The following is a 13,555-nucleotide window of genomic DNA, read 5'->3' on the forward strand; positions in this document are numbered from 1 at the left end:
GCTAGAAATAGCTCCTGGTATGCGAAGAAGAAAAGCTCCTAAAGTGAATGAAGGAAGCCTTGACAGATATCTGACCTTTCAGTGGGCCAGACTGGACACCATGAGACTTGTAGAGAAAAAAAGTGACTCCAAGTTCAGTGGAGCACTCCTCTAGCTGAGAGACTTCAGCCAGGCCCGAGAAGAAGCTACTGACAATGCTCCTTTTGTCTTCATGGTTTTCTTTTCCCCAGACCTTTACTGCTATTTTTAGTTATTTATTTTGAGAGAGAGAGAAAGAAGATAGAAAGAATGGGCGCACCAGGGCCTCCAGCCACTGCAAACAAACTCCAGACACATGCACCACCCTGTATATCTGGCTCACGTGGGCCTTAGGGAATTGAATTTGGGTTCTTCGGCTCCGCAGGCAAGTGCCTTAACTGCTAAGCCATCTCCCTAGACCCCTTACTATTATTTTTACTTTGGCTTTTTTATTTCTTTTCTTTTTTTTTACTTTCACTTTTTAAAAACAAGTTTTAATTTACAAAACTTTCACTTCTTTCCTTATGTCTAATTTTGTTTACATATAATTTATTTTATAACCATATTTTTTCCTCTTGTTCTTTTCTTCTTAATATCCTTCTCTGTGGTTCTTCTTTTCCTTTTATTTATTCTTCTATTTATCCTTTCATTTTTTTTTTTTTTTTTTTTTTTTTTTGAGGTATGGTCTCACTCTAGCTCAGGTTGACCTAGAATTCACTATGTAGTCTCAGGGTGGCTTCAAACTCATGGCGATCCTCCTACCTCTGCCCCAATTCAATGAAGAAAAAAAAACAAGCAAGCATAACCACATCTGTCAAGAACTCTGAGACATAATCAAGAAACCAAACCCAAGCACGTAAAAGCAGAAACTAAGACACAAAGTAAAGGCACAGAAAAACCTTCTCAATGATTATGGCAGGAAATTTCCCAAATCTAGAGAATAAAATTGACATCCAAGCATAAGAAATATTTAGAATACCAAAGAGACAAGAACTACTTCATCACATATTATAGTCAAGACATCAAACATACAAAGTGAAGAATCATTTTACTAAAAGCTTTAAGGCATGGCACTGGGAAGATGGCCCATTCACTAACGACATTTGTTTGCAAAGCTTGCCCACTTAGATTCAATCTGCAAGCCACCATGTAAGCTAGATCCCAAAACAGTGTAAATGTATAATGTTCATTTTCAGAGGCATGAGGTCTTAGCATGTGTGCACCTGTATGCACATACACGTGCAAATAAATGAACAATTTTTTTAAAAAGCTGTAAAAGGGCTGAAGAGTTGGTTTAGCAGTTAAAGACTACTTCCTTACTTGCAAAGCCTGAGGACCCAGATTCAAGTCCCCAGTACCCATGTAAAGGCAGATCCACAAAGTGGCACATGTTTGCAATAGCAGAAGGCATGTCCATACTATCTCTGGCTATCTCAAATAGATAGATAGATAGATAGATAGATAGATAGATAGATAGATAGATAGATAGATAGATAGATAGTGTTTTTTGTTTGTTTGATTGTTTTTGTTTTTCGAGGTAAGGTCTCACTCTAGCTCAGGCTGACCTGGAATTCAGGGTGGCCTGGAACTCATGACTATCCTCCTACCTCTGCCTCCCGAGTGCTGAAATTAAAGGCATGTGCCACTATTCCTGGCTAGGATTTTTTGATGCTGTAAGGGAAAACATCAATTTTCCTACAGTGGCAAGGCTATCAGACTACCATCAGACTTCTTTAGCAAAAAAGTAGGACAGCATGTATAATGTATTTAAAGTTCCTTTCTCTCTCTCTCAAATAAATAAATTTTTAAAAAGTTTTTCTTCCTCTTCTTTTCTTCGTTTTTAAAGTTGTTTTAAGGCAGATTCTCACTCTAGTCCAAGCTGGCCTGGAACTCATTTCATATCACCAGGCCTTAAATCCATGGTAACTTTGTACCTTAGCCTCCCAAGTGCTGACACTAAAGGTGTGTGCCAGCAAGCCTGGCTCTAAAGTTCTTAAAGTAAATAACTACCAACCAAGGTTAATAACATCCCCAGCAAAGTTCTCTTTTTTAAATTAGTGAAAAAACAAAGCTACCAAGATAAGGAAAAACTAAAGCAATTCATGACCCCTAAGCCAACATTGCTTAAAGGAATCTACAAACAGGGGAAGAAGGAAGACATTTACTAACAGGAGAGCTCAGAAGAGAATAAATTTCCTGACAGGAATAGATGAATAGATGAGAACTAGAAAAGAATCAATCATATCCAACTTGGTAAATAAGCAAATCCCTAGTAAGAATAAGGGAAAAAGAGAGCCAGGTGTGGTGGTGCACACCTTTAATCCCAGAACTTGGGAGGCAGAGGCAGGTGGATCTCAGTAAGTTTGAGGCCACCCTGAAACTAGTGAATCCCAGGTCAGCCTGAGCTACAGTGAGACTCTACCTCGAAGGAAAACAACAACAAAAGAACAAGGGAAAAAGAAAAAGACAGTATTTGAACCAACCAGAAGACTACTAAAAATAATATTAGAAATCAATTAACTGTCCAAGAGACACAGACTAAGCTGACTAGGTTAAAAACAAGATCCAACTATTGGTTTGCAAGAAACACACCTGACTGGCAAAGACACACAGAAGCTGAAAGTAAAATTGGGGAAAATGATCTAGACAGCAAGCAGAAGCAGAAAAGAAGTAGTTGTTATGCTCATTTCAGATTAAGTAGACATCTAGCCAAAATTAGAAGAGGTAAAGAAATACCACTACATATTAATGAAAGGAATAATCTATCAAGAAGATATAATGATTTTGAATATATATATATATATATATATATATATATATATATATATATATATATATACACACACACATACATAAATATAAATCTTGGTATACTAACTTTTTTGTTTATTTTTTTCTGAGGTAGGGTCTTGCTCTAGCCCAGGCTGACCTGGAATTCATTATGTAGGCTCAGGGTGGCCTTGAATTTACAGTAATCCTCCTACCTCTGCCTCCCAAGTGCTGGGATTAAAGGCATGCACTAACATGCCTGGCTGGTATACCAACTTTATAAAACAAACACTTCTAGATATAAAAGTATAAAAAGCCCAGGTAACAAGAAACCACACAATTTGTAACATATCTGTACAATTTGTAATGGAATTAACACACATAAAACAGAATAGTCCACTCAACAGCAATGGAATACACATTCTTTTCAGCACGATGGAATATTCCCTAAAATAGATCACATTTTAGGTTTAAGTCACAAAAATTTGAAAAAAAAAAAACATAAACAACTTCTGAAAGTTTCTTGTATCGTATCTGGTCATAATGGAATAAAGCAATCAACAACAACAGAAACTTTACGGGGCTGAAGAGTGGCTTAGTGATTAAGGCACTTGCCTGCAAAGCCAAAGGACCTAGGTTTGATTCTCCAGGACCCATATAAGCCAGATATACAAGGTGGCCCATGTGTCTGTGGAGTTCATGTGCAGTGGCTGGATGTCCTGGCACACCAATTCTCTCTCTTTCTCTCTACCTACCTCTTTCCCTCTCTAATAAATAAATAAAAATAAAATAAAGGGCTGGAGAGATGGCTTAGCGGTTAAGCGCTTGCCTGTGAAGCCTAAGGACCCCGGTTCGAGGCTCGGTTCCCCACGTCCCACGTTAGCCAGATGCACAAGGGGGCGCACGCGTCTAGAGTTCGTTTGCAGAGGCTGGAAGCCCTGGCGCGCCCATTCTCTCTCTCTCCCTCTATCTGTCTTTCTCTCTGTGTCTGTCGCTCTCAATAAATAAATAAAAATAAAAAAAGGAAAAAAAAAGAAAAAGAAAAAACAAATAAAATAAAAAAGAAACCTTAAAAAAAAGAAAGAATAAAGAAGCTGGGTGTGGTGGCGCACACCTTTAATCCCAACACTGGGGAGGATCACCATGAGTTTGAGGCCACCCTGAGACTCCATAGTGAATTACAGGTCAGCCTGGACTAGCACAAGACCCTACCTTGAAAAACCAATACTAGGCAACCACTCTTTCTCAGAATACCCCAAGACCTCTTTTTTACTATTTATTTTGAGGCAGGGTCTTACTCTGTTGTGCAATTGGCCTTAAACTCATTCTGTAGCCTAGGTAGGCCTTGAACTTGTGATTATTTTGCTTTACCATCCCACATAGCTGGTCTACAGGCCTGTGTACTCAAAAGACAAAAGATCATGAGGTCATTAAAGAAATCAAGCAAAAAATATCCATATAATAAAATGAATACGAAATAGAACTTATCAGAACCCTTGAGATATGGCCTAGGCACTGTTAAGGGGAATACTATGGGTAGAAGTGTTTACATTAAAAATCAGAGAGGGCTGGAGAGACTATTCAGCGGTTAAGGTGCTTGCCTGAAAAGCCTAAGGAACCAGGTTCAATTCCCCAGAACCCAAATAAGCCAGATGCACATGGTGGCACATGCATCTGGAGTTCATTTGCAGTGGCTGGAGGCCCTGGTGAACCCATTCTCTATCTTTCTAATAAAAGTTTTAAAAATAAATGAGAGAGAATTCAAATAATAACTTAAATGATGGACATCAAAGTCCTAGCAAAACAGAACAAGCTAAATCCTGAAGTCAGTAGATGAAAAGAGGTAATGAAGGTTGGGGTGGAGTTAGTGAAACGGAAGGTTTTAAAAACTCTTACAAAAACAGAACAAGGGCTGGAGAGATGGTTCAGCAGTTAAGGTGGTTACATACAAAGCCTCAGGACCAGAGTTCCATTCCCCAATACCCAAGTAAAGCCAGATGCACAAGGTAGCATATGCATCCGGAGTTCCTTTGCAGGGGCTACAGACTCTAGTACACCATTCTCTCTCTCAAATAAGTAAAATGTTTCCAAAAAGAAAAGAAAAGAAAAACAACCCAAGTCCAGAAATTAGTACACAAAAAGAGGTAATACAGGTTGGGGGGGAGTTAGTCAAAAGGACATCGCAAAGAATGGAAGAAAAAAAAAACAAAAACAGGTGGTTCTTTGAAATGCTTGACAAATGCTTGGTCAAATTAACCAAAGGAGAAAAGCTCCAAATTATTAAGATCAAAGATGAGAAAGGGGGATATCAAAACAGATATTAGGGCTTGAGAGACGGCCTAGTGATTAAAGCATTTGCCTACGAAGCCAAAGAACCCAGGTTCAATTCCCCAGGACCCACATAAGCCAGACGCAGAAGGTAGCACATGTGTCTGGAGTCCACTTCCAGTGACTGGAGGCCCTGGTGCACCCATTCTCTCTCTCTAAAACAAACAAACAAACAAACAGATTACCAATAAAATCCAGAGGATCATTAGGGACTATTTTGAAATTTTATTCCTGAAAATGGAGTATCTGGGAGAAATGAATAAATTTACATAGGACTTGCCCAGATTAAATATAAAGCAGCACTTCCTGCGGGCCTCACCACTAGTTCCCAGGCTGTTGATTGTGGCTGTGGTTGCAAAACCTCCCACTGTGAGGGATTGTCCTTTTGGGTGAGGAGTTAGTATGTGTTCCTTGTATATTAGGATCATTACATGGCCTTGTTACTGTTTCTGTTTTTCCTCCCAAGCCACCCTTCCCCCTATGGTCTTGTGACTGATGATGGTTTTAGCCCAAACTACTCAAGGACCAGGATTCAGAAATAATCAGTTGTGAGTTTTGGGGAAAGATGGTGACACGCTTCATTTTTTGCTTTGCTCTCCTATTGCCCTATGGAGATGTAAGGAGATTAAAGCCACCACCCACTGCTGCTTCCACCCTGCCTTCAAAGGTCTGCCCCCCCCCCCCCCGCTTTTTTTAAAATTTCAGTGATGTGTATTTTTTCTTTGTAGGTATATTTTTCTTTTTATAGGACAGTCCACACTACAGGAATAGTTAAATTCAGAATTTCAGTGACTAGCCCTTTGTGCTTGTTCCAGGAGACCCTCCCAGTGGCCTTCCTTTAATGGTGATTCCTGCCCAGGCTACTTCCATGCTACAAAGTTCTTGTTTACAGCCAAATGAAAGTCAGGGGCATGGCTAGTCATGGTCAAGAGCTTTATTGCCAGCCTGGCAGTCAGTGTATCTGAATCACTCTGCATCTCACTGGCCAGAACTCAAGCACATGGTCTGACCCTCAGGAAGGTAGAACAGAGTACTGAGAGTCTCCTCTGCTGCAGGTCTGCAGAGCTGCCCATGTGAAACCAGCAGACTGCACCATCTGCAGCTGTCAGTCTCTCTGCAGATCTGTGGAAGGGCTGGGGTGGGGGCGGGGGAGGTTCTGATCAAAGAACATGATTTTGCTTTGTGGTAAGGCTTTAATTCTGTTAGCACAAAACTTTTTTTTTTTGAGGTAGAATCTTACTCTAGCCCAGGTTGACCTGAAATTCACTATGGAGTCTCAGTGTGGCCTCGAACTCAGAGCACTCCTCCTACCTCTGCCTCCCCAGTGCTGGGATTGAAGGTGTGTGCCACCACGCCAGGCTCAGAACTTTAAATTTTGTTTTTGTTTTTTGAGGTAGGGTCTCACTCTAGCTCAGGCTGATCTGGAATTCACTATGTAATCTCAGGGTGGCCTTGGACTCACAGTGATCCTCCTACCTCTGCCTCCTGAGTGCTGGGATTAAAGACGTGCACCACGACACCCAGACAAAATTTAAATTAAAAAAATAAATAAAGCTCAGTGGTAGAACTTGCCTAATAATGGTAAGGCATTGGAATGCATCCCCAGTACCACAAAAAGTAAGTATTTTTTATTAAAATGTGTATAATTAAAAAGTTTCCAGCCAGCTATCTCTACCTATCTATCTATCAATCATATGGTAGTTTGAATGGATGTCCCCCAATTGATTCAGGAGTTTATTCAAGCTTATAAGTTGGTGTCACTGTGGGTGGATCGATCCTAGGGTCCAGCCCTAAGGTGTGGGGGTGGATCTGAATTCGAGTCTACAGATACACGAAGTGCTTGGGTTCTGCCCAGAGCTCCTGGAGTGTGCTTGTGTTGGTGGTGGCTGCTTTCCTCTCTGCCTGGATCTGTGAAAATGGTGCCAGCTTCTTTTGCCATTAAGGAACTTCCCCTGGATCTGTAGGCTTCAATAAATCCTGTTCCTCCTATAGACTGTGCCTGGTTTAGAAGTTCCTAACAACATGAAGCCGACTGTGACATATCATTGATTATCTATTGATCAACTATCACTTATCTGCCTCTACCTACCTACCTTCTTTTTGGCATAACACAGTTATATACCACTGATATCTAAAATAAAGGCTGAGGGGACTGGAGAGATGGCACAGTGGTTAAGGCACCTGCCTGTAAAGCCTAAGGACCTGAGTTTGATTTCCCAGTACCCACATCAAGCCTGATGCACAAGGTAGTGCATGCATCTGGCATTCATTTGCAGTGGTGGGAGGTCCTGGCATGCCCATTCTCTTTCTCTATCTGCTTCTCACACTCTCTCAAATAAATAAATAAATGATATTAAAATAAAGGCTGAGGATGTAGCTGAGTGATACAATGTTTGTCTAGCATGTGGAAGGTCCTAGGTTTCATTCAGCATCACATAATAATGTCCAAAGGATGGGCTGGAGAGATGGCTTAAAGGTTAAAGGTACTTGCTTGCAAAGCTGATAGCCTAGGTTTGATTCCCCAGTATTCATGTAGAGCCAGATGCACCAAGTGGCATGTGCATCTGTACTATGCAGAGGCAAAAGGCCCTGATATGCCCATACTCACTCTCTGTTTCTCAAATATATAAATAGTGCTAGGATTAAAGGTGTGCACCACCACATCTGGTGTTTAAAAATATTATTCATGGGCTGGAGAGATGGCTTAGCGGTTAAGCGCTTGCCTGTGAAGCCTAAGGACCCCGGTTCGAGGCTCCATTCCCCAGGACCCACGTTAGCTAGATGCACAAGGGGCGCACGTGTCTGGAGTTCGTTTGCAGTGGCTGGAGGCCCTGGCACGCCCATTCTCTCTCTCCCTCTATCTGTCTTTCTTCCTGTGTCTGTCGCTCTCAAAGAAACAAATAAAAAATGAACAAAAAATATTTAAAAAAATAAATAAATAAAAGAATCTCTTAAAAAAATATTATTCATGCCGGGAGTGGTGGTAAATGTCTTTACTTCCAACACTTGGGAGACAGAGGCAGAAGGATTACCATGAGTTCAAGGCCTGCCTGAGACTACAGAGTGAACTCCAGGTCGGCCTGGGCTAGAGTGAAACCCTACCTTGAAAAACCAAAAGAAAAAAAAATATTCAAAGGACAAAAGGTTGAGTGCTAGTAGTTTGGATGTGAAATGGCCCCACACAGCGCCATGTGGTTAAACACTTGGTCCCTACCTCAGGGCAGAGGTGGACCTTGAGGTTTCTTAATCAGCCCCCCTTCCTGTCCAGACTGCTTCCTGTCTATACAAGCAATGTGACCAGGCACCTTGTATTCCTGCTGCCATGCAGTTTTCACCATAATGGGCTGTATCCCCTATAAATGTAAGCCAAAAAAAAAAAAAAAGTTTCTTCCCTTAAGTTGTTTCTTGTCAGATTAATACACGCAACTTGTCACATAGCTAATGCCAGTGCCATCATTTATAAACATTAACATAATCACAAACATTCTCAGCATTCAATGTATAAACACAGGAACCATCCAGCTTCAAGGCAGTGATTTTTATTAGTTTTACTCTATCACAAATTTACAAATATAGACTCACTGAAAAAAAAAAGTATTTAAATAAGAAGTTCATGAATGTTTACAGCCTAAGTACTTTCATTTGTAATATTATCTTAAATATCTCAACTTCACTATTTTGGCATGGTCAGACAGTTAAAAATATTTTTAAACTATTTGAGTTTCAGAATATAAAATAGTTGTAATTTAATAAGTTTTGTTATGAAAATTCATGTAGCAATTCTCAAAATATTGAAAAAATTGTTTATGAAAGCTGCATTCATATCATAGCAACCATTTCCTTCCAGAACACATCTTCAAAAGGCACATACCAATTACTAGTATTTACTGAAAGACAAACAGAACACTGAGTTTTGTCATTCCAGTCAAGTACCATTACCTCAGATCTGAGCTAAGGGAAGGTCAGAGGTAGGAAGACATGCTTTCCAACTGCTCCCTCAGGGCAGTGGTTTGCTCCATCAATCACATCCGCCAAGACAGGATGACAAGATGTAAGGAAGAGACTGCAGGTCTGTCCTACACCCTCCTTTACCCACCTGGGTATACTTTTCACGCCAAAATAACTGCCCCCTAGCCCCTAAGAAAACCACAAGACAGCAAACTTAAAGGGGCCAAGACCAGCCATCAATTGCCCAGGTATGATGAAGTACTGTTGTTACTGGTTTTGAGCCTGAAGATGGGACCAAGCTTTTCTTTTCTAGAATCACATCTCTATTTAAACTACTTGGTGACTTAACAGTGCTACACATTCCAAGAATGTGGACATATGGATGGATGTCTGACATAAAAAGCAAAATTAAATTTCAAAACCAATACAAATGACCTTATAGTCAGGTTATGCTTCTCATTCAATGGGGTTCATAATCTAGCACTGATCATACCACCTGTCATTCTGAGCATTCCTATTATTTTAAAACAAAATTCATCTATTCTTTGTAATATAGTTCACTTAACAGTAATGTTTAATACTAACTCAAGCACTATACTGAATGAGATCAGTATTTTGAAGTACTAACTGATAAATTACTTGATTCCATATACTAAACAAAAGAAAATTTTAAGGCTATTTTGTGATTTCAAAATATTGGAAATCTATCTTAACTTTGTATGATTTCACTCAATTCTCAGTTCAGGGTTTCCTTTTAAAAAAGAAAAGGACAGTGGGATGTTGTTAGATACTGTTTTCTCTTACAAAAAATAATCCATCAAAAATATCCCAAAATACAAAAAAGAAAATGGCTGTAACCCATCCAAAATATAAATTGCAGGTCTCCAATAATGGTCACCTTTGGGGTACTTATTCCAGTTTTAAAATAGCAGCTTTAAAAATTAAGGTAACAATTCTTTTTTCTTATTGGTTGTTCTACTGATGGAGCTGGTTCAAGTCCATGAGTGTGGGTTTAGACTGACGGACACTCAAAGGCCTTTTGCAATGAATTTGCAAAGGTTTAACATGAGCATTCTTCTCAATGCTAAAAAACTATATCAAATGTTATTGTATTCAAAGTCAAACTTATTTTTGTAATTGGAATTCTATAGAGTAATTACAATCATTCTAGCATATGTAAACCACAAATTACCCTTTAAGCTAAAAACAATATAAAATGTAAATTTTCTACAAAAATACAATATAGGAGATACAGCACTTCTTCCCTGAAATAGAAATTTAATATTTGGATATAAAACCGTAAACATATGATTACATTCAAAAATGTACCCTTTTAAAGACTTAAATTATTTGAGGTTTTGGCAACTGGTGTGCTCTTAGCAGCAGATTTACATTATTGTAATATTTTAACCACACAATAATGCCACAGTTGTTTCCCTTACATCTGCTACCAGGAGGAAAAGAAGGGCTTCCTGCAGTGGACGGTCTGGGTGAAGGAGCTGCCGAGGTGCACAACCCGGCTCTGGCTGCCGCTCCGGCTGCACTCCACGATCACACAGGGCATTTGCACCAGTTGCACGGGGCTCTTCCCATCTCTCAGTGCCTGAGTGAGATTTAAGATCTGTGCAGAGGAGACAAAAAGCTTCACTTCGCTAACACTACTTTAGCCATTTCTTCATGATCATCTGCATTTCAACCACTTGTGTAAAAGAGAATGTACATAGTATATGTATATAATATGCTTATATACACAGAAATGCCCAATTATAATTAAATAACTTTTACTAACTGGAAATTTTATAGTACCACATTATAGAATTTACCTATATCCTGAAAGATATAGGTAAAGGAAAGGTTTTACATATTCCATGTGACATAGAACTCAAATACTGGTTTAAATATTTACCATATCCACTGAACACTGTTGCATACATACTACATCTTGGGCTCTGTTCTAAATGATACAAATATGACTGGCAGAAACAATCAGAATTCAAAGGGGCTTGGCATGTGGTCCAGTGGCAGAATGCTTGTCTAGGGTGACCAGCCCCAGGTTCCATACCAAGTGTTGAAAAGGGGAGGAGTGCCAACAGTCACACTAAGGAAACACTGGTTCAATATCAAAGATACTGCAAGTGGAGTAACTTATTCATAAGGCACGATATTAGTTACATCAACTTCACTTCCCTCATCTGCGGCATTCTTGTTCAGGCAGTGCTAAGGGTTTCACCTCTGAGTCATAGGAGCACAAGATTGATTCTGTCTCAAGGAGATGTTTTTATTAATGAACACTGTCATCAAAAGTGACCTACCTGGCCTCTCATCACAGACATTTGACTTTCAAAAGTGGTTTTGTCAAATCCTCTGTCAGTCTATTACAGAAAAAAAAAACAAAAACAAACAAACAAACAGAAACATTAATCAAATCCCTTGTGGGGTTTTTTCTTTGGTCGTTGTCCCCCCCCCCCCCCCGTGCCCCCACCTCATGCTGAGGACTGAACCCAGGGCCTTTTAAAATTTACATTGAGAGAGACAGAATGGGTGCGCCAGGGACTTCAGCCACTGTGAACGAACTCCAGACATGTGTGTCCCCTTGTGTGCACGTGCAACATTGTGCGCTGTGTCACTGTGCATCTGGCTTACGTTGGGGCCTGCAGATTCGAACATGAGTTCTCAGGCTTCACAGGCAAGTGCCTTAACCACTAATCCATCTCTCTAGTACCAAATTTGCTTTTTTGGGGGAGGGGGGTTGAGGTAGGGTCTTACACTATTAGCTCAGGCTGACCTGGAATCCTCCTACCTCTGCCTCCCAAAAGCTGAGATCAAAGGTGTCCGCCACCACACCTGGATAATTTTTTTTTTTTAATGAGTGGATGACTGAGACTGAATTGGTGTTCCAGGGCCTCTAGCTATTGCAATTGAACTCCAGACACATTTGTCACCTTGTGTACATGGGTAGTGACCTTGGGATGACTCAGAAGGCACATGGTGCTGAGAAGAAGTGACAGGGTACTCAGCACTGATATATCTCAATTACACCTTCTATGGCTCAGGGTCCATTGTGGAAGAGGTGGCAGAAAGAATGTAAGAGCCAAAGAAAGGTTAGGATTCCTTACAATGTGCTCCTCCACACACAAAATGGCCTGGATATCCATAACCTCACAGTGTCTGACACTACCTACACAAGACAGAAAAGATGATGACATCAAAATAAAAGAGAGACTGAGAGGGGGAGAGGGTATGATAGAGAGTGAAGTTTCAAAGGGGAAAGTGGGGGGAGAGAGGGAATTACCATGGGATATTGTTTACAATTATGGAAGTTGTCAATAAAATAAAACAAAATAAAAATAAACAGAAATAAAAGTGGAAAAAAATTAATATTGGGAAACATGGACACTTCCAAATCCACATTAAACACTGGCTTACCTTAAAAAGTTCATAGAGATCTTCGCACAAGTCTTGCACAAAGTTCATGTCAGAAATATATGGAAGAATCAAGTTTCGTATTTCTTCAGAAAAGGGAACTTTTGCTTGAGGGAGCCAAGCCCAGTGAAATGGATCTAGTAGAGAAAAACATTGTGTTCAGCAGCAGAAGGATGGGGTTCCTTCAGCTTCACATCCATCCAGTTCTTTCCAAACTAAGGAGAGGGAAGTCAGCGGACAGAAACCATCCTCTGGAGTCTCCACAACTCAGCATCCAAGTCCAGGCGCCAAGCTGAGATAAGGCACTGAGACGTGACCTCAACAATTGAGCTTAGGGTATCCAAATTTGATCACGACTCGAGGTCAAACAGCCCCATCTCAAACAAGGACCTGAATCAATCTAATTCTCAGTTTAGAAATTTGTAGGAACCTGTAATTTATTCACAAGCCCAGACTGAGTACCATGGGTGAGGTCTCCCTGCCTTCTACATCCATAAACTATTAGAAATTCAGGCCCTTAAACATAAAAAATGCATTAAATCTTTAAATTATCAGGAAGTAAACATGTGAATTTAAGGAACTGAAACACACACCTAAATCAAACAGACAAAAAAACGTGGCTCTGGACTAGGGATATAGCTTGGGGGTATAGACTGCTGCTCTTCTGTGCATGAGGTCCTGGGTTTGAAGCCCAGTACTCCAGCGAGAAAAGCCATGACTCTGTGATAACTCTAGTTTGCCCCAGGAGACAAGAAAGCCTAGTACCAGGATGACAAGGACTTACAGTATACAAGAATCTTCTAGACAGGATAAACACATACATCACAGAATGCCTGGCTGGGTGGACCCTATATGTTGTAATTTGAATGAGAAATGTCTCTCATAACCTCAAGTGATTGAACACTTGGTGGGTCTCCAGCTGCTGGTGGCGTTTTTGGGACATTGTATAATCTTCTGGTCATATGGCCTAGCTAGGAGACATAGGCCCATATGGCAGAACTAGAGGACCATAGCCCGACCCGAGCACCTGCTTGCACTCTCTGCTTCCCCATCACTTAAACTATGAATT

The 13,555-nt window shown here is 40.3% G+C and overlaps 1 protein-coding gene across 3 annotated transcripts in view; it reads right to left on the reverse strand.

The window, feature by feature from the left end:
• Nucleotides 1–8,672: 8,672 nt before the first annotated feature.
• Pi4k2b (phosphatidylinositol 4-kinase type 2 beta) overlaps nucleotides 8,673–13,555 on the reverse strand; it is a 31,688-nt gene continuing 26,805 nt past the window's right edge. For all 3 annotated transcript variants that reach the window (XM_045130357.1, XM_045130358.1, XM_045130356.1), the window contains 3 exons: nucleotides 12,490–12,623; nucleotides 11,376–11,435; nucleotides 8,673–10,684 (listed from right to left, as the gene is read on the reverse strand). In XM_045130357.1, coding sequence (XP_044986292.1) covers nucleotides 10,511–10,684; nucleotides 11,376–11,435; nucleotides 12,490–12,623 — 368 coding nt within the window. In that variant the 3' untranslated portion in view covers nucleotides 8,673–10,510. The remainder of the gene's footprint in view (nucleotides 10,685–11,375; nucleotides 11,436–12,489; nucleotides 12,624–13,555) is intronic.

The sequence above is a fragment of the Jaculus jaculus genome, chromosome 11 (genome assembly GCF_020740685.1).
Source record: "Jaculus jaculus isolate mJacJac1 chromosome 11, mJacJac1.mat.Y.cur, whole genome shotgun sequence".
Taxonomy (NCBI): Eukaryota; Metazoa; Chordata; class Mammalia; order Rodentia; family Dipodidae; genus Jaculus; species Jaculus jaculus.